The 27,331-nt window shown below is 39.3% G+C and overlaps 1 protein-coding gene across 6 annotated transcripts in view; it reads right to left on the reverse strand.

The window, feature by feature from the left end:
- Smox (Smad on X) overlaps nucleotides 1-27,331 on the reverse strand; it is a 273,080-nt gene that overhangs the window by 173,495 nt on the left and 72,254 nt on the right. For 4 of the 6 annotated variants that reach the window (XM_067147628.2, XM_067147624.2, XM_067147629.2 and 1 more), the window contains exons 2-3: nucleotides 14,099-14,170; nucleotides 3,717-3,910 (exon numbers count right to left, since the gene is read on the reverse strand). In XM_067147628.2, the coding sequence (XP_067003729.1) occupies nucleotides 3,717-3,910; nucleotides 14,099-14,170 (266 nt within the window). The remainder of the gene's footprint in view (nucleotides 1-3,716; nucleotides 3,911-14,098; nucleotides 14,171-27,331) is intronic. The other 2 variants (XM_067147627.2, XM_067147626.2) reach the window with 1 other exon arrangement.

Genomic DNA, 27,331 nt, shown 5'->3' on the forward strand with positions numbered 1-27,331 from the left:
GTGTGTTAACATCTGGTAATGAGTCCCAGCTCAGGGTAACAAGTGAAGACCTCAACGGCAGCAGAGGTGGAGAATATGATTCGGTACGGTGGAGCTGGTGGAGGAGGCAACCCATTCCTCTGCGGGTAGTACAGATGGAACCCACTGCCTTGTGGGATGAGGAGGGATCCTTAAAGTCTAAGAGAGTAAACCCCGAAAGAAAATCCTCCATCACATTAGGCCTAGCACGCCAGTGAAAAAGCTTATTTGTAGTTGCTTTCAAAACACATAAGAGCCTCGGAACGCATTTATCAACTAAATTAACACGCCAGCATGAGCAGACTCATGTCAGGGATGATGGTTTATGGCCTGATGATAGACAGCTTCTTGTGAAAATGCAAAAATCCCGGAGGAGACTAACACGGACTGAGACCATCAACTTACTCAGTCTCACAGGAAAATGTGAAGAACTAGTGGACCTCATGGAAAGAAGGAAATTGATGATACTGGAGCTGAGTGAATCAAAATGGAGAGGGAAAGGAATGAAGAAATTAAGAAAACAGTATACACTGTATTGGCATGGAAATGACAAAGAGATGAGGAATGGTGTTAGTTTCATCATGAGTAATGATCTAAAAGGAGTCATTGACATTTAGTAATAATAATGTTATTTGCTTTTTACGTTTTCTGGAGACGCCGAGGTGCCGGAATTTAGTCTTGCACGAGTTCTTTTAGGTGCCAGTAAATCTACCGACACGAGACTGTTGTATTTCAGCACCTTCAAATACCACCAGACTGAGCCAGGATAGAACCTGCCAAGTTGGGGTAAAAAAGCCAGCACCTCAACTGTCTGAGCTACTCAGCCCGGCCTGACATTTAGTATGTTAGTGAGAGAATAATAAAGGTAGCCCGGCCTGACATTTAGTATGTTAGTGAGAGAATAATAAAGGTGACTGTGCACTTAGGGAAAGAAGAACTAACTTTGGTACAGGTGTATGCACACTGGATGTTGTCAAGAGGATAAGAAAACCAGTTTCTTGATGATTTGGGGAAAAAAAAAAAAAAAGTTATTAGTAAGAGAGAGTAATCATTATAGGAGTTCTGAATGCACAAATTGGGAGAGACAATAGGATATGAGAACGTAATGGCACCTCATGGATATGGTGGAAGAAATACTGAAGGTGAACATCTCCTTGACTTCTGTGTAAGGAATGGGTTGGTGGTGAAAAACAGTTGGTTCAGAAGAGACAGAGCCATAAGATAACACAATACAGTTGGGATGGACTACAAAAGACTGTAATTGATTAGGTCATCTCAGATAAAGAAAAGAGCAAAATGGTAACAGATCTCAGAGCAATACCCAGCGAGAGCCTTAACAGTGACCACCGACTTTTAGTAGCAGACCCAAGAAACATTTATGTGCCAAAAGTACAGAACAGGAAAATGCCAAAGATCGAAGTATGGGAAGATCAGAAAACAGATAAGAGAACCGAGCATCAGAACCAGATAAAAACACTGTTACCAACAGATAAAAGGAACAATGGGAGAGGAAGAATGAACCAGACTAGGGACACATTGGTTAAGGAAGCAACTGAAGTTTGTGGAAAAACAAGTATGAAAACAAATGAAGAAGGAAACACTGTGGTGGAATGAAAGAGTGAGAGCAGCAATCAGGGAAAGAAATCTCTTGCAGAAAGAAAGGGATCGGGAGAAAAATAAACTGGATCTTACTAGAGATGAGGCAAAGATCAGAAACCTCGAACAGTTATACGGAAACAAGGAACTGGACGCTAAAAGAACAGTTACAGGAGAAAAGACCAAGGCATGGAATATATTCACTCAGAAACTGGAGGAGGACAGCAGAGGCAATAAGAAGCTACTGTATAGGGTTATCAGAGATAAAAGGAAACCAATGAATACCATAAAGGCACTTGAAGATGAAAATCGAAACCTGGTTAGGAAGAAAGTGACATGAGAGAAGTCCTGAAGAACCATTTTAACCACCTACTGAATAGACCAGTTCAAGAACCAAATACTAACTGAAAATCCAAGCCTACAAAGAACCTCCCATCACCTGGACAGAAACTGAGACAGGCTTGAAATCTATGCCTAAAGGAATATCTTCAGGTGCAGCTGAAGTGAATGTAGATATGATAAATGCAGCAAGTATCCAGGGGATACAATGGTTACACAGAGTACTAAATCCCATATGGACAGACAACAAAATACCTGCAGATTAGAGCAAGGGTGTTATAATTCCCTGGTTTATTTAAGAAAGACAGCACGGAAACCCACCAACTATAGGGGAATAACCCTGCTGTCTCATGGGCTAAAAATTCTTGAGATCATAGATAGGAGATTGAGAACTATCACTGAACAACAGTTAGAGGACGAGTAATATGGATTCAGAAGTAACAGATCAACAACGGATCTAATTTTTAGCACCTGCATGCTGATAGAAAAGTTTTGGGAGAAAGGCAAGAACCTGGTCATTGTATTCCTGGATATAGAATTCAGCAAGGAAGTGCACTGTCCCCACTACTGCTCATCACGGTTATGGACAATATAATGAAGAACGTCAAGGAAAAAACAGGTGAACTGAATGCAGTGGCCTTTGCTGATGATATCATGATTTGGGGTGAAAAAGAAGAGGAAGTACAGACCAGACTCAACGTATGGAAATCCCAGTTCCAGGAATATAACCTCAACATCAGCGAGACCAAGACAGTGGTGATGGCAGTCAACAGAGATGGGCGTCCAGCAAGTGTAAACTAGGAGACCACCAGCTAGAGTGTGTGGATAGTTTTCCTTACCTAGGAAGTGTAATCTCCAGTGATAATTTGGTCAGAAAGGAAATTAATGAGTGCAAAAGGGATCAGAATTCTACCAACAAGTAAGAACACTTTTATGGGATAACATTATTCCAAAACCGGCCAAACTGATGATGTTTAACAGCTATTTCATACCAATATTGACCTATGGTATCGAAGGGTGCACCCTCACAAAAAGAGATTTATCACGGCTGCAAGCATCATAGATGAAATATCTTAGATCCACCATCCAGAAGACTACGATGGGCAAGTTAAGAAATAAGGAGGTGAGGAAAGAAGCTGAAATAAAAATATCCCTATTAGATTGAATAGGCAGATCCAGACTATGGTGATATGGGCATGTGATGAGGATGGAGCCTACAATAACAGCCAGAATAAATTTGGAAAGACAGGTGGAGGGAAAAAGACCTGCAGGAAGACCTAAAACCTGATGGATGAACATGATCAAGGTTGATCTAGTTATCACAGGATGGACAGTGGAAGATGTTCTCCATGACAAGTTGCATATGGACAGGAAAAAGTGGAACAGGCTCATTAAAAGTACCCAGGAAACTGGAACTGTACAATGATAATGAATGGTAATGAAAGAACTGGCATAAAAATTGTGGCCAATATGTGAATAAATATGATAAAACATGAATTATACAAAAGGGATTAGAACTTAAGTATAATCAGTGTTCTCTCCTGAAACCTTCAAAATTTCCTCTGGTTGAGAATTACTGAGAGGCACTACACCAACCCCTACCTCCATTAGAGCAGCAGCAATTGCAGAGACAACACCATTATGATAAAAATAAGAAACATGTGCAGTTTCAAATATCACAAGGAATGATCCCAAATGTAAAAAGAATCAGATTTTAAGTAACTTGTAATACATCAAAATATGGCATCAAAGAGTACACTAACCTGGAGTCTCAATACGCTGATAGTGGTAAGGGTTCACACAGACCTCGTCGCGCTTAAGATTGAAGGCAAACTCACAACTATCAAGTGCCCGTAGCTCGTGGTGTGACTGGAGCTCGGGCCAGCGCCACAGTCGGCAGTATATAACGTGAGGTAATCCCTTTCGATGAGACACCTGTAGTCGTCCGTCCAGTGACCTGCACATAAATCATGTAACTATACATTATCAGAAGCCACAAAGTAAGTGTTACGTTCACCTGCACTCATAAAAGGAAAATACAATCTCAACTCCATTCTATGATAATAGCACCACAAGATACCAACTTACAAACTGAAGTAGTACTTGATATACTCAATGAAACCTTTGGACTCAGCTTTGTCCAGCGTTAATTTCCTATGTAATAATGGCAAAGGAAATGGTCAACCTTATTATCCCACTTTTCTGCTATTAGCAATATGCCTACATGAAAAATATTTGATATGATATGTACTGAAGAAAAAACAAGAATCATTATCAGTAACTCACATAGCTCCCCCCATTCAACCTGTATAATAGGGAGGCATACAGGAAGACATGAATAATCTTAAATGGTGCTGCAATCACTCTTATATTTGATTCAAAATATCTAGGAGCACCATTCTTGATTTGTTATTGACATTTGAACAATGATGTAGAAATGTCTATACAAGAAACAAAGTTCTAAAATCAATCTTCTTCACAAAAAAGCAGGCAGCAACTAGGGATAGATGCAAATACACATTCCGTTGCTCACATGTTTTAGCATGATCTGCAGGTCTTATGGCGACGATGGGAACGGAAAGGGCTAGGAGTGGGAAGGAAGCGTCCGTGGCCTAAATTAAGGTACAGCGCCAGCATTTGTCTGGTGTGAAAATGGGAAACCACGGAAAACCATCTTCAGGGCTGCCGACAGTGGGGTTCGAACCCACTATCTCCCGAATACTGGACACTGGCCGCACTTAAGCGACTGCAGCTATCGAGCTCAGTGATCTGCATTTACGTCTATCGTCCATATGGCAGATCTCCTATCAATTGCTTACCTAGTTTTTTCTTAAAAGTTTTCAAAGAACTTGAAAATTAATTTAATACTTCCCTTGTTAAATTATTCCAATCCCTTACTTCTTGTCTTATAAATGAATATTTGCCATAATTTGTCCCCTTGAAATACAACTTTATCTTCATATTTTGATCTTTCCTGCTTTTAAAAACTCCAAGCTTATTCACCTGCTAATGTTCATTCCACCCCATCTCTCCACTGACAGCTCGGAACATACCATTTAATTAAGAACTGTATCAATCATCATCATCATCATCATTTTACAGTTCCAGTTTCCCGGGTACTGTTGGCGACCCTCTTCCATTCTGTCTTATTGAGATATGTTCTGTTGTTAATGACGTCCTCCAGTGTCCTTCCCCGATCTGCAATGTCCATCTTTACGTTGTCCATCCAGTGGGTTATTGGTCTTCCCACCATCCATTTCCCTGCCACATGTCGCTCCAAGTTAACATATGCTGTCCTTGTTGGCTCCATCCTCATTACATGCCCAAACCACCTCAGTCTGGACATGCTGATCCGATCTAACAATGATGTAATAATCCCAGCTTCCTTCCTAACCACATCATTCCTCAACTTGTCCAGTTTAGTTTTTTTAATTTTGGACCTAAGGAACTTCATCTTGGATGTCTTCAACCTTGATGAGTCTTTGTTAGTGAGGGTGCAGGTTTCAATACCATAGGTTAAGATTGGTATGAAGTACTGATTGAACATCACCAGCTTTGATTTTGTTGGTACTTTGGGATCCCAGAGAGTGTTTGTACTTGCTGGTAAAAGTGAGAGCTCTTCTGCACTCTAATTGCCACCTCCTTTGTGGCTAGTGTATTTCGAGATATTACACTGTCGACGTATGTAAAGCTTTCCACACTTTCTAGTGGATGGTTTCCTAGCATGATGTTCGCTGTCGTCCCTCTCTGTTTATTGCCATTACTACCGTTTTGAGTACACTTATCCTGAGATTGAACTCCTGGAACTTAACCTTCCATTCAGTGAGTTTCGACTGTTCTTGCTCCTCAGTTTCTCCCCAGATCATAACATCATCAGGCCATTGCATTTAGTTCACCAGAGGTTTTCTTGATGTTCTTCATTAAGTCATCCATGATGGTGATAAACAATACTGGGATAGTGCACTGCTTTGCTGGACTCCACTTTCGGTCTTGAACCAGGATGAATGTCCGTCACCCAATCGCACACAGATGGTACAGTTCTCACACAGCATCCGAAATTCCCTCACCAGTCCCTCTGGCACATTCCTTTTTCTCAGGCATTCCCATATCTTCTCTCTTGCAATGCTGTCATATGCCTTCTCAATGTCAAGGAAAACCATAACAGATCTTTGCCTTTTCCCCAATAATTTTCCATTAACATACAGACACTGAAGATTAGGTCTGTTGTGGACCTATTAGGCCTGAAGCCATACTGTTCCTCTTCAAACTGTGGCTCTAAGATGATTCGCAATCTGCTCTCTAAGATTTTATCAAGAATCTTAAGCCCATGAGAAAGGAGTGTTATTCCCCAGTAATTGGAGCATTTTTGGCAATTTCCTTTCTTAAACAGGGGGATAATGACACTCTTGCTCCAATCAGTAGGTATCTTGCCATCTTTCCACACTGCATTGAGCACTCTGTGTAGCCACTGTAAACCCTGGACTCCTGCTGCTTTAATCATAGCCGTGCTTACTTCATTGATCCTGGGGATTTCCCTAGCGGCATCTTCTTAAGGGCTGCTTCTGTTTCTGCCCATGTAATGGGAGGTACCTCTGTGCAGGTTTCAACAGCTGGTTCTTTTGTTCTCTGATCTGCTTCTGTACTGTTCAATAGGTGATCAAAATGATTCCTCAGAACCTCTCTGATGTCCCCTTCTTTTCTGGACAGGTTTCCATTAGGATCCTCAATTGCTTTGATGGTTTCAACTGAATTCCTTTTGTTTTTGATCACTCTGAACAACAGTTTTATATTGCCTCTGCTATCTTCCTTCAATTCTTAAGTAAATTTCTCCCAGCACTTTATCTTCTCCCCTTCTACTACTCTTTTAACTCTCAATTTCTTGACCCGGAAAACTTGCTCGAGGTCTCTGATCTTCCCCTTGTCCCTTACCTGTTCTGGCTTGGATTTCTCTCTATCTTGTTCTTTTTGTGTCATGTTCCTTTCCTTTATTGAGAATCTTACTCTCTCATTCCACCAGGGTGTCTCTTTTTCCCTTACTCTCGCACTTGTCTTCCTGCAAACCTCTATTGCTTCTTTTATCAATGTGTTTTAAAATCTTGTCCACTCTACCTCACCACTCTCCACGTCTTCCGTAGGCAGTTGTCTTCTTACACAGTCCTGATAGTTGGTCCTTTTTCCAATCTGTTGTAGTTCCCACACCTTAATCTTAGGTAATTTCCTGGTTGTTATATTTGGTACATTAATGTCTTTCAGATCTGCTACTAATAACCAGTGGTTGCTATTGAGGTTCTCACTTGGAATCACCTTGACATAAGTCACAAGTCTACTTCTTTCTTTATCTGTAATGATATAGTCAATGACCGTCTTGCTCTTTCCGTCCCAGCTGTAACGGGTAATCTTGTGACTGACTCTTTTGTCCCAAGCTGTGCGTTGAGGTCCCCGATGATGATTGCCCTCTCTTCACTGATATCTTCTAGGTCTTCGATAAACTTGTTCTTTTCATCTTGATTGCAACCCGTCTGAGGGGCATACACTTGCACCAGTGTCAGCTTCTCTTTCCCAAGGTGAACTGTTGCCTTTATTGTCCTCTCATTGATGCACTGGATCTCTGTAATACCATGTAACTCTTTAGACAATATCAATCCTACTCCATTTCTCATCTCTCTGTTGTTACCATTCCAGTAGAGGGTATAGTTTTTCCTCAACTCTTTCTTCCCTTTACCTTTCCATTTAGTTTCATTCAGTCCTAGGATTGATATTTTCCTTCTCTCCATGATATCCACTAACACTTCACACTTCCCAGTCAAACTCAGTACATTGATCGTTCCTATTCGAGTGTATTGTCTTCTCCGGGGTTGTTGCACAATCGCAAGGCTTGGCCTATCATCAGGCTGTAAGCCATCATACCTGGTGTGGGTCTGCGGGTGCTGTTGTCTACTCTGAGTTCTTTGTTTGCATCCGAGGCTCGTGTAAGTGTTGAAAGCAATTGCAGTTACTCTCCAACTGACTTGCTAGGCCTAACGTTAGAGAAGATTTACTGTCAGGGTTCTCTCTCTTAGCTTTTAGCAGTCCCTTGCCACATCTGCAAGGCAGCAGCTTCCAGTTGAATTTATGTGTCATTTCCTACACAATGGCTTCAACAAGCCCCCTAAGGGTGAACTCCTCTGCCCATAGCCATTAGCTCTCCCTCAGATTGTCAGGTTTGGTAACAGCCGCCCAACCCTCGGCCAGACAGTCACAGGTAGTACTATCTACTGTCGCATACGGTAGCAGGATGTACCTGACCTGACAAAGAGTTTTCGTCCAGGATCAGAAACTGTTCCAATGGTTTGCTGATGGTTCCCAACAGTTTGAAAACCTTGTATGAACAGCATGGTAGTAGTCAGCAAGTCTGATGATCGCTACTCCGAACATGAATTTGGATGTGCGCATGCGTCGGATAGTTGGCAAAAGTTTCTGACTGTACTATGAACAACTGTATCAATACAGATCTATATGATGAAGTTTGTAAATTGCAACATACCACTTAGTCAAGTAGTTCGTCTCCTTACTCCCAAGTCTTCTTAGACCAAATATTGCAACATTTCTGTAACACTACTCCTTTCACAGAAATCACCAAGAACAAAGTGTGGTGCTTTTCTTTGGATCTTTTCCAGTTCTTGTATCAAGTAATCCTCGTGTGAGTCGCACTCATTGGAATCGTACTCCATGAGGAACTACCATTCCCATCAACACAGTAATTAAACCTGCGAGGACTTTTCATCTTTGTGAAACTTACCACCTGGCTTTTCATCGCGTTTACCACCATAACAATGTCTGCTGTCCATCTGACAACATCAAGTTTGTTCGCAGAATGAATCCGTGAAAGTTCGATTTATCGTACATATGCGCATGCACCGTTGGTAACCAGTTTGAAACGTGACGAGTTCATTTCCACTACGAACGGAAGTGGGTGGAGACGTCAGCTGTTTAGAACATGTTTTGTACTCTGTGAGCTTGAGAAATGAATTAGGATTTTATTCGTAACTTCAAGTTTAAAAATGGATGAACACGGCACAATAACGATTTGAATGACTAAATAGTATTATTTGAAAGTCTGAAATGTGTGTACTTAGACATAAATACAGAAGTAGGGTTATATTTTTATATTTGGTAAATTTTACTTATTTTGTAGGTTACTTGAACAACTAATCACGGCCATGAAGTCATTCTCAGGCCAATTATGAAACGAACATAGATGGCACTGGGTATGCGCATGCAAATTCTGTCTCGCTGACTGAAAGAGTTTTCGTCCAGGATCAGAAACTGTTCCAATGGTTTGCTGATGGTTTCCAACAGTTTGAAAACCTTGTACGAACAGCACGGTAGTAGTCAGAAAGTCTGATGATCGCTACTACGAATGCGAATTTGGATGTGCGCATGCGTCTGATAGTTGGCAACAGTTTTTGACTGTACTACGAACAAAGCTATTGTCTAGGTCTTTTTGTAGTCACTCACAATCCTGTAACTTACAGTATAACATCATCTGCAAATAACCCTATCTGTGATCCCAGTTCTTTACTCATATAATTTATATATAGAAGAAAAATAAAGGTCCAATAATGCTGCTCTGTGTGACCCCTCTCTTAATCATTACATCATTAGATAACACTTCACCTACTCTAATCCTCTGAGTTCTATTTTCTAGGAATTTAGACACCCATTCAACCCCTCTTTTCTCTAATACAATAGCCCTCATTTTCTTCATTATTCTTCCATAATCTACCCTTTACAAGTCTTGATAGGTCAATAGTGATAAAGTCCATTTGACCTCCTGAATCTAAAATATCTGTTATACCTTGTTGGAATCCTACAAGGTGAGCTTCACTGGAATAACCTTTCCTAAACCCAACCTGCTTTCTATCAAACAAGTAAGTAATTTTGCAAGTATGTCTAATATAATCAGAAAGAATGTTTTCCTAGAGCTTACAAACAACATGACAAGCTGACTGGCCTGTATTATCCACTTTACGTTTATCACCCTTCCCTTGTACACTGGTACTACTATTGCAAATTTCCACTCATTTGGTATTGCTCCTTCTTCATGAAAACAGTAATCAAATATTTAGGTATGGCACTATATTCTAACATCCCAAACCACTGCCTCTATATCCCCAGAAATCTTAGCAATCCCAGCTCTTTTCTAGCTTTCACCTTTTGAATCACATGTAAATTTCAGTAATTCACCAGTCTATTGAAAGTCAATATGTGAATAACCGTTTTCCCACGTGCGAAATGAGTGTTCACACAAGTAAGAGCGATTTGAACCAGAATGAGGTCATACGAATCACCACCGGTATTGTCAGGTCAACTCCCAACTTGTCTTGTCCACCTTCCTAATACTTATTGTGATTGTGATGCAGAACAACATACAATTATGCACATTGTGGAAAACTGTCCACTTAGGGCATTCAAGAATGGGCTGGAGATTCTCCATAAACTGACATATAATGCTGTAGACTGACTGTCTTAAACTGGATTAATATACAGTAATTGTATTTACTCTTTCTACAGAACGTACAATGTATTTGTTAAGCTGTACTGTAATAAGTAACATTTCTATGCTATGAAATGAATAGTGAACAATTCTGGCTGAGTGAAGTGTACCTCATATCTGCTTGCAAGTCTTGACTATCCAAGAGTTTTTACTTTTTTAATTGTGAATGTCGTCGAATTTATAACTAGTCTTTTCTAGGTGTCGAATAAAAAAGATGCAATGTTAACTTATCTTGTAGAGAAAAAAGCAGTAATTAGCAATGCTATCAAGTTGAGGCAGTTTTTGGTAAATTTAACTGTTGATCATTTATCTGAGATAGGATTGAAAGTCAATCCAAGTAAATTTAAGGTTATGAACGTTCACAATGGGATCATAAGTGAAGGTAATGTGACACTGTCAGATGGAAATAAACTGCAATTCATTCAATGGGGAGAAACATTTAAATATCTAGGAGTGACTTTTGGGGAAGAAATTACTTTGGACAAATCAACATCAATTCACAAAGTGTCAGCTGATCTGAACAGTCTGTCCACTTCAGTTCACCTAAAACCTAATTAAAAATTGAGCAGTTAACCAATATGTTTGGCTGAGGTTATAATATATTCATAAAGTACTCCCTTCAACAAAATCTCTCACAATTTTTTGGTTGATAAAATTATTCATTCAAATGTTCAAGATATTATAGTAAAACCTCATGATTGACAAAATGACATGAATTATGATCCACAAAATTTCAGAGGTTTACTGAGCGAGTTGGCCATGCCGTTAGGGTCGTGCAGCTGTGAGCTTGCATTCAGGAGATAGTGGGTCTGAATCCTAGAGTCAGCAGCCCTGAAGATAGCTTTCTGTGGTTTCCCATTTTCACACCATGCAAATGCTGGGGCTGTACCTTAATTAAAGCCACAACTGCTTCCTTCCCACTCCTCTGCATTTCTTATCCCACTGTCACCATAAGACTTATCTGTGTTGGTGCAATGTAAAGTTAAAAAAATATATATATATATCAGAGGTTTGGACATTATAAAAGCAAAGAAGCAAGAAGCTCTAAATTGTCTAGGTTTACTGGTAAATGAGGTATTTCTGTCAGCCTCTGCCCAGAAGTTGAGGAATGAGCTTCGTCAGCGATTGTTTGAGGATTGGTGTCATCTTCCTCACAAAGGCAAAGGTGTAGAGACATATAAGGATGATCCCAAGGTCACACCATGGATGAATGTTAGGAGACACCTTTCATTGTCAAAATAGACTAATGCAAAAAAGATATCATGCAATACATCAGCAGTGAGAATGGTACCAGGACGTTCACAGTGTACCATTCAATATTGTCACTCCAGATGTGAAGAACCTGAGACCCTTGGCCATGTATTGGGCTACTACTCCATGGGATATTTACAGAGGAGCATGCGCCATCACAAGGTCCATTCTATTATTGTGACGGCCCTGTGGAAGGCAAAGTGGGAAGTTCACAACGAAGTGTACTGCCTTTCAGAAGACGGATCGACCAGGTGAGCGGATATTATTGCCACCAACCGTAAGGAAAAGAAATACCTCCTGTTGGACCTAACCATACATTGTGAGGTAAACTTGGAGCACGTATTGGTGGTGAATGAGAAGCGAGCCATCTAATGCCCATGCATCCCTCACTTAAGTGAGAGCGATAACACAACTGGTTATGCGTAGGAAGTAAAGGGACTTCCCTTCAGAGACATAAGAACTTTGTTTAAGAACACAAGTTCCATCTCAAGAAGCTGGGCCTGTCGTTGACAGATATACATCTTTCAATGCATATTTTGAAGAATTCGTTGACAATATTAAACCACCATTTATATTCTTGTCATTAGATAATGACTTCTTATATTACATTTCTATTAGGTATTTTTAAATAATAATAATAATAATAATAATAATAATAATAATAATAATAATAATGCTATTTGCTTTACGTCCCACTAACTACTCTTGTACGGTTTTCGGAGACGCCGAGGTGCCGGAATTTAGTCCCGCAGGAGTTCTTTTACGTGCCAGTAAATCTACCGACACGAGGCTGACGTATTTGAGCACCTTCAAATACCACCGGACTGAGCCACGATCAAACCTGCCAAGTTGGGATCAGAAGGCCAGCGCCTCAACCGTCTGAGCCACTCAGCCTGGCATTATGTATTATTTGAAGTTGTATTGTATTCCGGATCCTTGTGGTCGCCCCAACTGCAAACGGATATCTCTTTTGTTGAGAATAAATTTAAATCTCACTCATAATAATAAGGATAATATGGGTTAAGACAATAGCTGATTTAATCTTAACACGAGATAGGCTACATGTATACTAAAAATATTGCTCAGGATTTAAACTTTAAAAAAAGTATGGATTCTTAATTAATCATACAAATTTTATAGTTGTCAAAAGCCTAAAAACAATCAGAAAAGTTTTCATCATATTCCCACAAAGAACTTTCCATCAATATGTGTGGCTTTAGATGTGATGTGTAGCTAACAACAAATCATCTTCATATTTATGATTCTGGGTATATGTCCTACTTTCCTGCTTATTTATACCACATGCAGGTGAGGCTGACGTTCAAGTATTAGAGGTCATGGGGACCTTGTAAACCCCCACAAGTTGTCGGCATAAAAAATTCTCTGGTGATACATTTGGTATTTACAACAATTAATTAAAACTCAGCCATACAACACTCAGCAGAGATCAGGTTTCTTAGACATCTGCTACTGTAAAATGAAACAACAAAATTGAGGCAAAGATAGCCGAAATGGCATCAAATTAAAATGCATGCACATGATAACTAAGGCCATATGATGATTATTATTATTATTATTATTATTATTATTATTATTACATTAATTGCATGACTTCAACGAATATGAAGTTAAAATAGTCCATATTGTCCCAGTGGTCTAGAAGTCGAACTAGCTTCTCAACCAGATAGCCCAGGTTCAATTAACTTCTGCAAAGGATAATTTATATTCCAGTATCAGGATTAGATCTGAGTGCATTTATCCTACTGAAGAAAAACAAAATGATAGAGAGGTAGGTTCAAATTCTATTCCTCACCATCCTCTTCATCTCCATCTCCATTATATTCACACACCATTACGAATATCAGAGTTTCACACACACCGAAGTATACAGACCTGTGGATTGTACTGTCTCAAACCCTTAAAATGAAGCAACAATATTAACATCAATATCAGAACAGCATCTTCTAACATGCAACTTCTCTTGCAATAAATATCAGAATGCTAATTTACCACAGAAATCAACAATTTTGCAGTTTTTGCCAGATTATCCGAGCTGTAGCCAAAATTAAGAGTAATTTTATCAACCACAAATATTCGCCTGTTTGCAGATTTTATTACTATGTTTTCTCTGGTATCGAACAATGTAAACTTATATGTAGAACAATTTCACAAGCCATAGGCTTAGCAAGAACACACCAAGCTATTCTAACTTCCAGACTTCATTTATACAGTTTTCTTTAATACTGCCATTCTAGTCATTGCTTAACCATCTGAACAAAACGAAAATAATCTGCATTTTCACTAGGAAAATTAATCATCTTTTCCATTTAATGTAAAGAACTGCATGCATGCGAGTACCTGCTGCCGTGTGAGATGGGATCCTGTACTACTGTCCCCCCTGGCACCGCACGGCACCGCTCGCCCCGTAAACTGCAACATAACCAACGCAAAAGCATGAAGATGCACGGCAGCAGGTACATGTACACAGAAATATATTCTAGCGTGACTGCTTAAACTTAAACTAGTATTTCTTTTAATATATATATATTTTTTAGTGATCAGGTAGCAGTTAAATACAATTATTAAGCTTCCTGAAATTTAATACAATATGCCAAAAACGAGAACCCCTTATGCTTACTGAAAAAGCTTAGTGCTTCATGTTGGTTCAGTACATAAAAAATAAAGGAGTTACAAATTATGAATATGAAAATGGAGTAGCCTACCAGGAAACAATTGAAAATGTGAACATTACTTAGATTTCAACAAACAATAGAATATTATTATCACGCAGCAAGAATTGAATTTGTAAGTAGAATCTCTCTAGTGCAACACATGAGGGAACGGGCCTTGTCAGATTACTGGATGTTCAATGAAAATAATTAAAATTAAAGCATTTAATTTATTTTAAAAAGAAACTTAAACGATACTGAGTATTTCTAAGAGTACATATTAAAAAAATAACACTATGTATAAAGACATATTAAATGAAATATTAATTTTATTCAATGAATAGGAATTTATAACCAAGATTAATTTGTTTTAAGCTCTTTTTTTACATCAATAGGCATATCCTGGAAAATAAAATTTTTATTCTTTATGTGATTTTTTAAAAAGAGGCTTTAACAACTTTCTCTGACAATGAAAATGTCTCGTGTCTGGAGGTCATCGTGTTCAACTGACAAAGTGACAGACTACAGAGACACTACTGAAATTAGAAAAATCCTGTATATACTGTAATTAAATTTTATTACATACTACACCAATTAAGAAAAAAATTTTGTAGGCTATATTAACAATGCAAATAATGTTATCAATACAGGATGAATTATTGTATCAACAGATGACAATTGTTGTTTAAAGAGGCCTAACATCTAGGTCACTAGACTCTGTACAAATAGAAAATATAACTGTACTAATTTATATTTTCCTACATTATTAAGGAACTTAAATGGTGGGCTATTATAAGTAAAAATTATAGCAGTTAAAATCATAATACAGATTATTATCTTAAATATTATACTTCACAAGTATGTCCGGCTCCTTGACTTAATGTCAGCGTATTGGCCTTAAGTTCATGGGGCCCATTCCCAGTTAGGGATTTTAACTCCTTATAGTTATATATACCCCGACCTGGCAGGAGCTGGACAGGACGAAATGAAAATGATGAGTTACATATATAGGGATACAGACTGGAGGGTAATTGGGGATTTAAACGAGACCATGAAATGGGTATGTCGGAAATTGGGGGGTGAGATTTGTAGAGCCTAATCGATGGGGAGGAGATAAGGATCTACATCAGATGGCCTTGACTTGAAATGCAGCGGTACATAGAAGTTGAAAGAAGTTTGTTCAGAAGGGTTTTAGGGAGGTACATTCAGGGAAACGGGGTGGACTAGGAAGTTGTGGTAAGGGTACAGGAATCTGGTAGCCAAATAGGGATGACATAAAAATGTTACTGTTGAACTATAGAAGTACCGGTATTGTAAAGAAAGGAATGGAATTAATTTAATAGATATATACTTAACAGATATTGTATTAGGAGTTGAATCATGGCTAAGAAATTATATAAGAATGCAGGAATTTTCTGGAGTATTTATCGTAGAGGCAGGATAGGAATGGTAGGAGGGGGAGTATTCATCTGGCGAAAGAAGAATTTGTAAGCTACAAAAAGGTTAAAAAGAAAGATTTGTAAGCTATGAAAAAGTTAATGACAAACATGAAATTCTAGGTCTCTAAAGATAATAGGTAATGATGTTTCTGGAGTGTACGGACCTGGAAAGGATGACACACACTCTGATTTTGAATTATCTGATAAAATAATCAGCTATGTGCGAAACTATACAGAAAGGGATGTGATTGTACATGGGATCTCGATTTACCAAGTGTCAATTGGTAATGTAATGCAAACAACAGGAAAATGATCAACAAATAGTGCAACTGGACTAAAGAAAAGAGTGACTGAATGGGTGGCTATATTTCTAGAAAATAGAACTCAGAGAATTAGAGTAGGTGGATCATTATCTGATCCTGTAATCATTAAGAGGGGAATTCCTCAAGGCAGTATTCTTGGACTTTTATACTTACTTGTATATAAATGATATAAGTAAGGAACTGGGATCAGAGATAAGCTTTTTGCAGATGATGATATACTGTATAAAGTAATAAATAAATTAGGAGACTGCAAGTAACTGCAAAAAGACCTCGACAATGTTATGAGATGGACAGCAGATAATGGTATGAAAATACACAGGGTTAAAAGTCAGGTTGTGAGTTTTCCTAATAGGAAAAGTCCTCTCAGTTTTAATTATGGTATTGAGGATTTCTTGATTTGAGAACCAGAAAAAATCCAAAGAAAAACATCTCAATTACTTCTGGGTGATTTCTAACAAAAGAGTAGCTCTATGAAAATGTTGCGAAGATTGGGCTGGGAAGACTTGGAAGAAAAGAGACGAGCTGTTTGACTAAGTGGTATGTGATATAGATGAAGCTTCTCATAGGGAAAGTGATATATTTCGCTCTGTCAGTGGAGAGATGGCATGGAATGGCATTAGTAGACAAATGAGTTCAAATGGTGTTTTTAAAAGTAGGAAAGATCACAATATGAAGATAAAGTTGGAATTCAAGAGGACAAATTGGGACAAATATTTGTTTTTATGAAGAGGGGTTAGGGATGGGAATAATTTACGAAGGGAGATGTTCAATAAATTTCCAAATTCTTTGCAATTATTTAACAAAAGACTAGGTAAACAACAAATACGAAAGCTGCCACCTGGGTGACTGCCCTAAATTCAGATCAGCAATGATTGATTGATGATGATTAATTCCTCTGGCTTGGGGACTGGGTATTTGTGTTTGTCTTAATACATTTCTCTTCATCTACATACAACACACTACATCACTAACTAACACAGAAACATTCTTCAACATATGGTTTGTGTCCAGATACAGCTGTAAAACTGGGCCAAATCCAAACCACGTACAGACCCCAATAAATGGGGTCAGGAAGAAGAGATTACATTTCACAAGTATGGCCATTCTCAGCCTTTATTCAGCATAAACAAATTCAAATATAACAATTATCTTTAACTGAATTTGAGGCATTAAAAAAAAGGAAATTGTAGTGTATGTAAATATTCCCTTCTCCTACCTTTATAAAATATCTTGGTCATATCTAAATATATTTAAACTGTAGAAGTATTGTAAGGAAAAGAATGGAATTATGTAATTTAATAGATATACACTGATGAGCAACTTGCCATTTTGGCAAAATGATGCTGTGGTCAGCCCGGAGAATGTAACAGTATTGCATGGAACGTGACTATGATGTTGTCAAGCCTTATACTGGCCGTGTGAGAACAGCTGAGCACAGAATGAGTAAGACATCAAATCTCAGAGCATTTCATCGCGCAGCCAGATTATCTGTGACATAAGTATGGGCCATTTAATCTCCAAAACTCTGCAGTCAAAGGGCTTCCCACACCCCACGTGTCAAGTACTCCGAGTACATGGATTCAGGCAAAACCATGGTGGACTGCCACGGTGTGCAAGATGTTGATGACAGAGGTCACAGTCTGCTCACTCGAATGGTAAGAGCAGACACACGGGTCGCAGTGCATTTGATCACTTGTGAATTCAGTGCTGGATAACAATAAAGTGCCAGCAACCATACCGTCCAGAATCATCTCCCTTGCAATGGGGTGCAGACGTACAGAAGCTGCCATCCTACTAGTCAACATCTGCTCACCGCATGTCACAAGGCACAAACACTAAATTGGACAAACACTGGATACTCAAAGCATGGTAAAAGGTTGCCTAGAAAGATGTGTCAAGGTACCACTTGTTAAACACAGATGGCAAGGTAGGAATTAGTCGCCAAGCACACGAGGCAAAGGAACCATCTCACTGGCAGGTTAGAGTTCAGACCGGGAGGTATCTTCGTATGGAGACTGTTCGCATGAGATGAAATGAAGCCCCTGGTACACCTGCCAACATTTCTTACCGGCAAATGATACAGGAACCTGCTGCCAGTTGATGTCCACCCATTTGTTCGCCTCCAGCACACTGCAGGAGACCTGTATCTACAAGAAAATGCTCCAGTCCACTGCTCCTGAACTGTGGCCAGTTCATTCAATGAACACACTCCACGGACAGGAGGATGCTTACCTAGCTCCCAGGGTCATCCAGCCTCAACCCTATTGAACAGAAGTAGAAATGTGCGTACCCTGAACTCTCTTCTGACCAATTTCCATATATTATGGGAGATTGTGCAGTAGTCATGGACCAGCATATCGTCTCAAAGCTTCTGGTATGTTGTCTATGTCATGCTGCCTTGCCTCTATCATCCAATTGAAAGTGGGGGCTACACACTATTACCCAAGTATTTCTAAATCAACTGCTCAGAGGTGTACATTTCACAGATAATGTAATTGGAGTTGAATCAAGGCTAAGAAGTGATATTATGGATGCAGAAATTTCTTCCCAGAACTGGAGTGTTTATCACAGAGATAGATTCGATACGAGGGGGAGTGTTCATACTGGTGAAAGATGAATTGGTAGAACACCTTACTTTCGAGAGATATCCACTTTTTCAATGCAATATAACACATTCACTTAATTCAAAGGAATATACAGTTATTAAAGAAGTAGTAGTACCTTGAATTAGGTGAATTTATTATATAGTACTAAAAAGGTTGACCTCTCTCAAAAATAAGGTACAGTATTTTACTTGTTCATCGTCAATACAGGTTTTTCAATTATAAAATTTGTTACATGCAACAAATTTGTAAGCTATGAAAAAGTTAAGCCCTTAGTACAAAAATGTCTTCCTGTAATTTAAACTGTTTCCAAAGTTTATTAAACTTTCTTGTAGCTGGGAAATAACACCTAGAACATCCAGAACACACTTTAACTAACTATATTCTATCACGAATCCCAAAAGGGGATCAATCATTGAGTAGTTTACCATAGCAGCTGAAAATCCCCTCTGAAAAAAATCCATTCAATATAATCTATAAATAAGAAACAAAATAACATCCTGAAGTTATAGATAGTATATTTAATAATATGACACAGTATTTTTTAACACGTTGGGTGCCACGTGCCACCATATGGCGTCACAGTGGTCTTCAAATTTGAGATGGCGGCACAGTAGAGTTTCAGGCGGTGTGCCGTAGATAATCAGCTGTGACATCTATGCGCGTAAAATCGGTACTACGTGAAGGGCGAACTTCAGGGTCTATTCCAGCTATGTATTTTTAATGTTTGCCGCCATGTGGCACCACAGTATTCTTCTGAAGTCACTGACTGGCCAGTGGTCATTGTCACAGGTGAAAGCGCGCCAGGCATTGTTTATTCCTCGTTTACGTACGTATCATCACTCAGTTTGTATAGTTGTGCAAAAATATAAAAAATGGAAGATATTGGTAATAATCTTAGTAGAATTGTAAGCGACTTTCACAGAAAAGAATTAGTGAAGTGGATATTTGTGAATTACTGATGGATTCTGATCGAGAGGAAGATGTAAGTGTTGATGGCAGTGAATATAACGCTAGTGATAATGAGTGCAGTGACAGTGACAGTATGACGGATGTATGGAGTGATGCGGAAGACGATGGCGATACTGATAGTGATATTATAGGTGGGGACGGAGCTGGTGCAAATGGTGTAGACAATCATGTGAACAATGATGCCTGGGGTCCTTGTGTAGGGGCACAGAAAGATATTCCATTTACAATCTTCAAATTGATACTTCTATAGCCACACAATATGAGTTTTACCGACTGTTTCTAACAGACGAAGTTCTTGATTTGATGGTACTACAAACTAATATCAATGCAAATCAAACACTAGCGTCTATGCATATTAAGCGGTCTAGTCGTTTGAAGGAGTGGGTATATACTACAAAGGAGAAAATGAAAGATTTTATAGGTTTGAGATTGTGGATGGGTCTTGTAAGAATGCCTTCATTATCAAATTACTGGAGCCAGTTTTCTGTATATGGAAATAGAGTAGCTGGTAAGGCAATGTCAAGAAATTGTTTTCAGTTACTACTTCGATTCTGGCACTTTGGTCCCAACGATGCTTCAGCTGGAAAGTTGCACAAGATTCAGCCACTGTTAGATATAATGCATATGAACTTCAAGAGTGTCAAAACTTCAGGTGAAAACCCCGTAGTTGATGAATCAATGATTCCGTGGAGGGGTCGTTTATCATTCCGGCAATTTATGCCTGGTAAGGCACACACGTACGGTGTTAAACAATTTAAGCTGTGCGACGACACGGGCTACACCTACAAAACTAAAGTATACGCTGGTAAAGGTACCTTGAAGGCTCAGAATACACTGAGCATGGCTACTCAAGTTGTAATGCAACTTATGGAACCGTATCTCGACAGTGGTCGCTTTCTCTGCACCGATAATTATTACTCATCAATTGAGTTAGCTGAGGTTCTACTGGATCGTAAGACACATTTTATTGGCACACTTAGGAAAAATAGAAAAGGTTTACCGAAGGATGTTGTAAATGCAAAGCTTAAGAAGGGAGAACCCATTGCAATGGAGAATGGAAATGGATTGACAGTGATGAAGTGGAGAGATCAGAGGGACGTGCTGATTATGTCAACCAAATGTTCTAATGATGTAATAGCTACGGGCAAAAAGAACAGGAAACACGAAGATGTGGTTAAACCGAAAATGGTAATAACGTACAATAAAATGAAAGGAGGAATAGATATTGCAGACACACTTTCTTCGTATCACACTGCAATGAGGAAAACCATCCGATGGTACCACAAAATTGCAGATGACATTCTTTTTGGTACTGCCGTTGTAAATGCACTGCTTCTGTACAATAAGACGCGGATTACTGGACATAGGAAAATGTCTCTTGCGGAGTTTCGAAGGAACGTGGTCAGCACTCTACTCTGTCTAACTAACAATCCTGTTAGACGTACTCCTAAGAGAGAGAACCACTACCTTGTGGAAGCGAACAAGACGGAAGGACAGAAAAGTACCAGGTAAGTGTTATCCTTCGGAAGTGCAATAATGTTGAACTTTATGTCAATACTAATTATAAAATTATTTTTTATTTCTTCCTTTCAATATTGCAGGAAAGCTCTAGGTCGGTGTCGAAGCTGCTGTCAGCAACTATGCGAGGTCATGGGCAGAATGGCTGCTGCTTCTGCCGCAAAAAGGGTGTCAACTGTCTGCACAACCTGTCCTGACATACCTTTCCTTTGTCTGAAGTGCTTTGAATCATTTCACAACAAAGAGTGACTGAAGGTTAATTGCTGTTTACAGTCTAATGCTTATGTTGCAATACGAGTGTCACTGCCTGCCAATCGTGCCGAGACTCATATTTTCATTGTTTTTTTTTTTGCTATGGGCTTTACGTCGCACCGACACAGATAGGTCTTATGGCGACGATGGGATAGGAAAGGCCTAGGAGTTGGAAGGAAGCGGCCGTGGCCTTAATTAAGGTACAGCCCCAGCATTTGCCTGGTGTGAAAATGGGAAACCACGGAAAACCATTTTCAGGGCTGCCGATAGTGGGATTCGAACCTACTATCTCCCGGATGCAAGCTTCACAGCCGCGCGCCTCTACGCGCACGGCCAACTCGCCCGGTTTTTTCATTGTTTAGAGTTATCAAAAAACTGTTCACAACAATATGTAATGTACTTGTTTTGCATTTTACTAGGTTTTCATAAATATTGCGTTAATTTGAATTAGCAAATAAATCTCCCGTATTTGAAATTCGTATTGCACATTCCATGTCAAAAAATTCTGTGACACCATATGGCGTAACATATGAGTAACAACACAGTAAAGGTTTCCACCTATTCAATACAAAATATATTCACAATATTTTAAAATTACATGGAACTAAGTTTAATAATTTTAAAATATTGTGAATATATTTTGTATTGAATAGGTGGAAACCTTTACTGTGTTGTTACTCATACGTTATTCTCAGTTCAATACGGACCAACAACATGAAATTTATAACCCTTAACCAAATGGCATCACGCTATATTTTATCTTTCCTAAAAATTGATGTGACACCATATGGCATCACACATGACCTTGGTATGGTGAGATAAAATTTACTTAGTACATCATATAAATACATCCCAAGATTATATAAACAGCCTACAGCGCATACAATTGCTTTGTCACCAGCGGAATGCAATTCAAAAACATGCCTGGCACCAGTGGAATAGTGTGCTACAATCGGCTCGGCACTCAACGTTGTAACGTTCCAGACGTCACAGTGTAATTATGTTAATTTTGTTATGTGTAATTAATTCAGGAATTTAACGTCATGATATTTATCTTGGTATGTAATTTTATTATAATTCATGTTTGATCATTTGCTCACTATCATTTCATTACTTTGTAACTACGACTTGTAAACGAGGGCTGAATATCCTAATATTCACTTAGATTCTTGCGACATTTGTTTAAATTTAACTTGCAGTAGATTTCCTCTATCTTGCCACATCACCGAGGAAGAAGGAAGGACAAATTTAGACATCAAATTCTGGGAAAAGCGAGCACGTGTTCAAGCGTTATAACGACAGCTACCGCATTTCGACCAGAATAATTCAAACTGATCACCGCCTATATTTTCAAAGGAGCGTCATGTTGCCATGGATACTGAGTGAAAGGGCTAATAGAAGAACAGTTGATATCATGGTTGGGAGCCATCAACTCTAATATCTGGAGTGGGGAGAGACGTGTCAACTGATTGGACCATGTATAGCGACCTGTAATTAGAGCCAGAGAAGGTTATAAAAGGGCGTGTTGGAGCTCTTGGCTTCACTCTTCTTGATTCTGCATTCGTTATTATTAATCTTCTTAATTCTTCGATATTGTATTTCGCTGTAGGTCTGAGAACTTGTCTTATGGTTGTTGTACCATAGTGGACTAGTGTGATAGTTTATCTTTATCACTTCTACATTAATTACTTCATTACCACGACGTGGTACTTAGGAATTTCTGAATGAGGGGTGTATAGCCACTCTCATTGGGAAGTACGTACAGCTCGGCTACTAGACCGGTTTGTACCAGTCTAAGACAATAGGTAGTATTAAACTAGATAGAAATGAAACTTCAGGGCACATTTTCAGTAAAGTTGGAAGGATTATTAATTGTGTATCCTCTCCACATAACCCAAGGAGGTTTTTCTAACTATGACTTAGGGCTCATCTCCAATATATGGGATAGAGCATAATAGGGAGTGTTAGTGTTGAAGCCATCTTCCAATTAGTGGGAGGTGCACTTAGCAAGGCAGGAATGGTAATGAGCTGCAGATGAAGATATCTCAAAGACGACCGGTGATGTTCCTGCTACAAGGATGGAAGCTTTCCAAGGACCAGCAGAACAAGACTACATGGTGAGCAAGCGAGTTAAAAATATTGCAAGTTTTCGCGAAGTAGAGTCATTCAACTTTTTGTTAAATTCATTTCCTATTTTAAATTCAGTTCTCGTTAAACCGTCGTCATTTATATTCAATATAATAAATAGTATTTTCCTAGTTCACTTTAATCAATCTGCCTTAATTAGCCTTTGATTTCTAATTCTCCTGCTTATTGATTAGTGCACTATCACCCCTGTGATAAGAGTCCGTCCAAGCTTGATTATAAATTTTTATCTTTAAGTCATCAACTTAAAGATTGGCGCCCTTAGCTTGCATGGTTGCATTTCTCGTTCAATGATTGTTCTCCAAGAGGGGAAGTCACAACGTGTTAAACACAGAGATGAAGAAACCTTGAAGAACCCATGTTCTACCTACAAGTAACACTTCACAACTAATATGGTTTCGACAGTTCAGCAGCAAAGGAATTTCAAAATGAGGATTATGCCAGTTAGTGGATTAAGGATGAGAAATATTAAATTCTGGGTGCAAGACTCGTATCTAGATAATAGATAACTTGATGCTTTTGGGGCGTATAGACCAGGAAGAGGAAGATAATCAGGTATGACACAGAAAGGAATGTGATTGTAGTGGATATCTTAATTTACCAAATGTTAATTGGAAAGGTAACACAAATGACAGAAAGCATGACCAACAAATGGTAAACAAGTTAATCTGGGAAAATAAGTTAATCTGGGAAGGGCAGATGAATCAGAAAGTGATTAAACCAACTAGAGGAAGAATATTTAGACACTGTGCTGACAAAACCAACTGACCACAAAGCTGTTTTTGTTGCAGGTTAGAATAAATGTGACAGAAAAGAAAGTTGTAAAAGTAGGAATATTGGGCATTACTACATGACTGATTAAGACAGCATGGGCGAGTTTTCTAAAAGTAATTAGGATCAGTTAAAATGGTAAATAAAACTGTACACAGTTTATGGGATGGGATTAAAGCAATTGTTGAGGAGTTAAGGCAATAAGAAATCGTAAAGATCCACTATATTTTAACAGAGAAATACAGAGATTATTTTTTCTTCTTATATATATATATTTTTTTTTTTAACAGTTGGCTTTACATAACACTGACACAGATAGGTCTTACGGCGATGAAATGGCGTATGGCTTTTAGTGCCGGGAGTGTCCGAGGACAAGTTCAGCTCGCCAGATGCAGGTCTTTTGATTTGAAACGTAGGCGACCTGCGCGTTGTGACGAGGATGAAATGATGATGAAGACGACACATAAATCCAGCCCCCATGTCAGCGAAATTAACCAACGATGGTTAAAATTCCCGACCCTGCCAGGAATCGAACACGGGACCCCTGTGACCAAAAGCCAGCAAGCTAACCATTTAGCCATGGAGCCGGTGATGGAACAGGAAAGGGTTAGGAGTGGGAAGGAAGTGGACGTGGCATTTATTACAGTACAGCCCCAACATTTGCCTGGTGTGAACAAGGGAAACCACAGAAAAGCATCTGCTGTCGACCGTGGATTTCAAACCCACTATCTTCCGAATGCAAGCTCACAGCTGTACACCCCTAACGGCAAGGTCAACTCGCTTGGTAAATAGAGAGATTAAGGAGGAGGTGCAGGGTGAAAAGAAATAGAGTTAGGAATGGTTGTGGACGTAAGGAGAGATTGAAGGAACTTACCAGGCATATAAGTAAAGAAGTCATCTAAGGTTAAAATGACGGCAACCATAACTGGCAGTCATACAAATTTCAATAAAAAATGTATAGGTACTTAAAAGGGAGAAACATATTCCAGGAATTAATAATGAACAATGGGAGTGTAATGCCAGGATTTATAGCGGGGAGAAGTATTTAGTCAGCAGTATGTACAGAGAGTTGGATATAAGGATAAATTCCAGGTAGAGGAGGTGACTAATACTAGTGAAGTACTGAAATTTAACTATGATAAAGATGTTTACAAAAAGATACAAAAGTTGAAAATTAAAAAAAAGCTGCTAGAATTTATATAATTTCTAGGGATATACATAGGGCGTACTATATTGTTTTACAATTTATTTTTTTCTACCCAAATGAAGTATATTACACATCAGTTGTTACATCCACCTTCTCAACATAATCACCTTGTAAATGTATGAACTTTTGCCACTGATGTGTCAGTCTCTTCAGACCTTCCTGAAACCATTCTTTCGGAGTGCTGCGTACCCATGCCTTGACAGCCTTGTCCAATTCTGCAAAATCCCCAAAACGATGACCATGCAGAGGTTTCTTCATGTTCCCGAACAGGTGATAATCACTTGGTGCCAAGTCGGGAGAGTATGGTGGGTGTGGCAGCACCGTGAATCCTGTTTGTGGCTCATGGTAACGGAGCCATGTCTCATCACCAGTCACAAGCCTAGCCATGAAGTCAGCTGGATCTTGATCATGGCATTGCAAAGGTTCTCTGCACACATCCACACACCTCTGCTTTTCGTCTCCAGACAAGAGTCTAGGCACCCACGTGAATGACACCTTCCCCAACTCTAAGTGGCCGTGCACGATCCGCTGCAGGGTGTTTTGGCTAGCTCCTGTGGCTGCCTCCATTTCCGTAAATGTGATGCATTTGTTTCCTTGGATGGCCTGTTCGACCTGCGCAATGTTGGCTGGTGCTGACACTGTCACATTCTTTCCAGAACTGGTTCCCTTGTCCACCGATGTGTACCCTGTTTTCCAACCTTCCACCCAACTGTAAACTGTTTTCCATGACGGCGCATGTTCTCCACAGACTGCTACAAAGCGCCGATGGATTTCTGCAGTGGTCACGCCTTCTTTCCATACGAACCAAGTTGTATAGCGCAGTCCCTGACGGTTGCTTTCCATGTTGTCTGCTCCTATGCTGACAGTGTTGTTATGAAATGGTTATAACAAGTGCATTCGTTCGCCCCTGTGCATGTGTTGCTACCAAACGGTGGAACACGATACTAGTTACACGTCACCACCTTCAAAAGTGAAATGTGAACCATACACAGACATACAAAAAATAAATTGTAAAACAATATAATACACCCCTTGTACTAAAAGCAATGGGTTGGGCTATAGTACCATATCTGAAGTACTTATCTGATTACATTTTGCTTGAAGGAGCCTAACCAAATGAAGGGGAAGTTACTATAGTAGCCTCAATGTATGAAGGAAAGGACGATAAATGTGAAGCAAATGATTACAGGCCAATTAGCTTGCTGTGTGTTGCATGAAAGCTCTGGGAAAGTTTTCTCATTATCCAATGTCAGAAAAAAAAACTTGCAACATCCTCCAGGACAAGGTAATTTTATTCACAAGCAATGTGACAGGTAGTTAATCATTGCAGTAGTACAGGATTACAAATTCAGACCAAATGAAACACACGTCACAGTAAAGGATGCCCAAACAGTCACATTAATACACAGTGTACTTCCCCACCCTCTCTGGTGGCAATACAGGCATGTATACGCGCATGCAAACGGTCATAAAAGGCGCCGAATGGATTCTGCAATATATTGTCCCAAGCATTTGATGCAATTCAGCAAATGTTCTTGCAGGCTCTGGAGAACGCATAAGTTCCCGCTTCATCATGTCCCATATGTGTTCAATTGACGAGAGATCTGGTGATCTTGCTCACCAGGGCAGTTGTTGTACATCATGTAGAGCACATTGCATTGCAGCAGCTGTATGTGGACTTGCACTGTCTTG

This window comes from Anabrus simplex, chromosome 5 (assembly GCF_040414725.1).
Source record: "Anabrus simplex isolate iqAnaSimp1 chromosome 5, ASM4041472v1, whole genome shotgun sequence".
Classification (NCBI taxonomy): domain Eukaryota; kingdom Metazoa; phylum Arthropoda; class Insecta; order Orthoptera; family Tettigoniidae; genus Anabrus; species Anabrus simplex.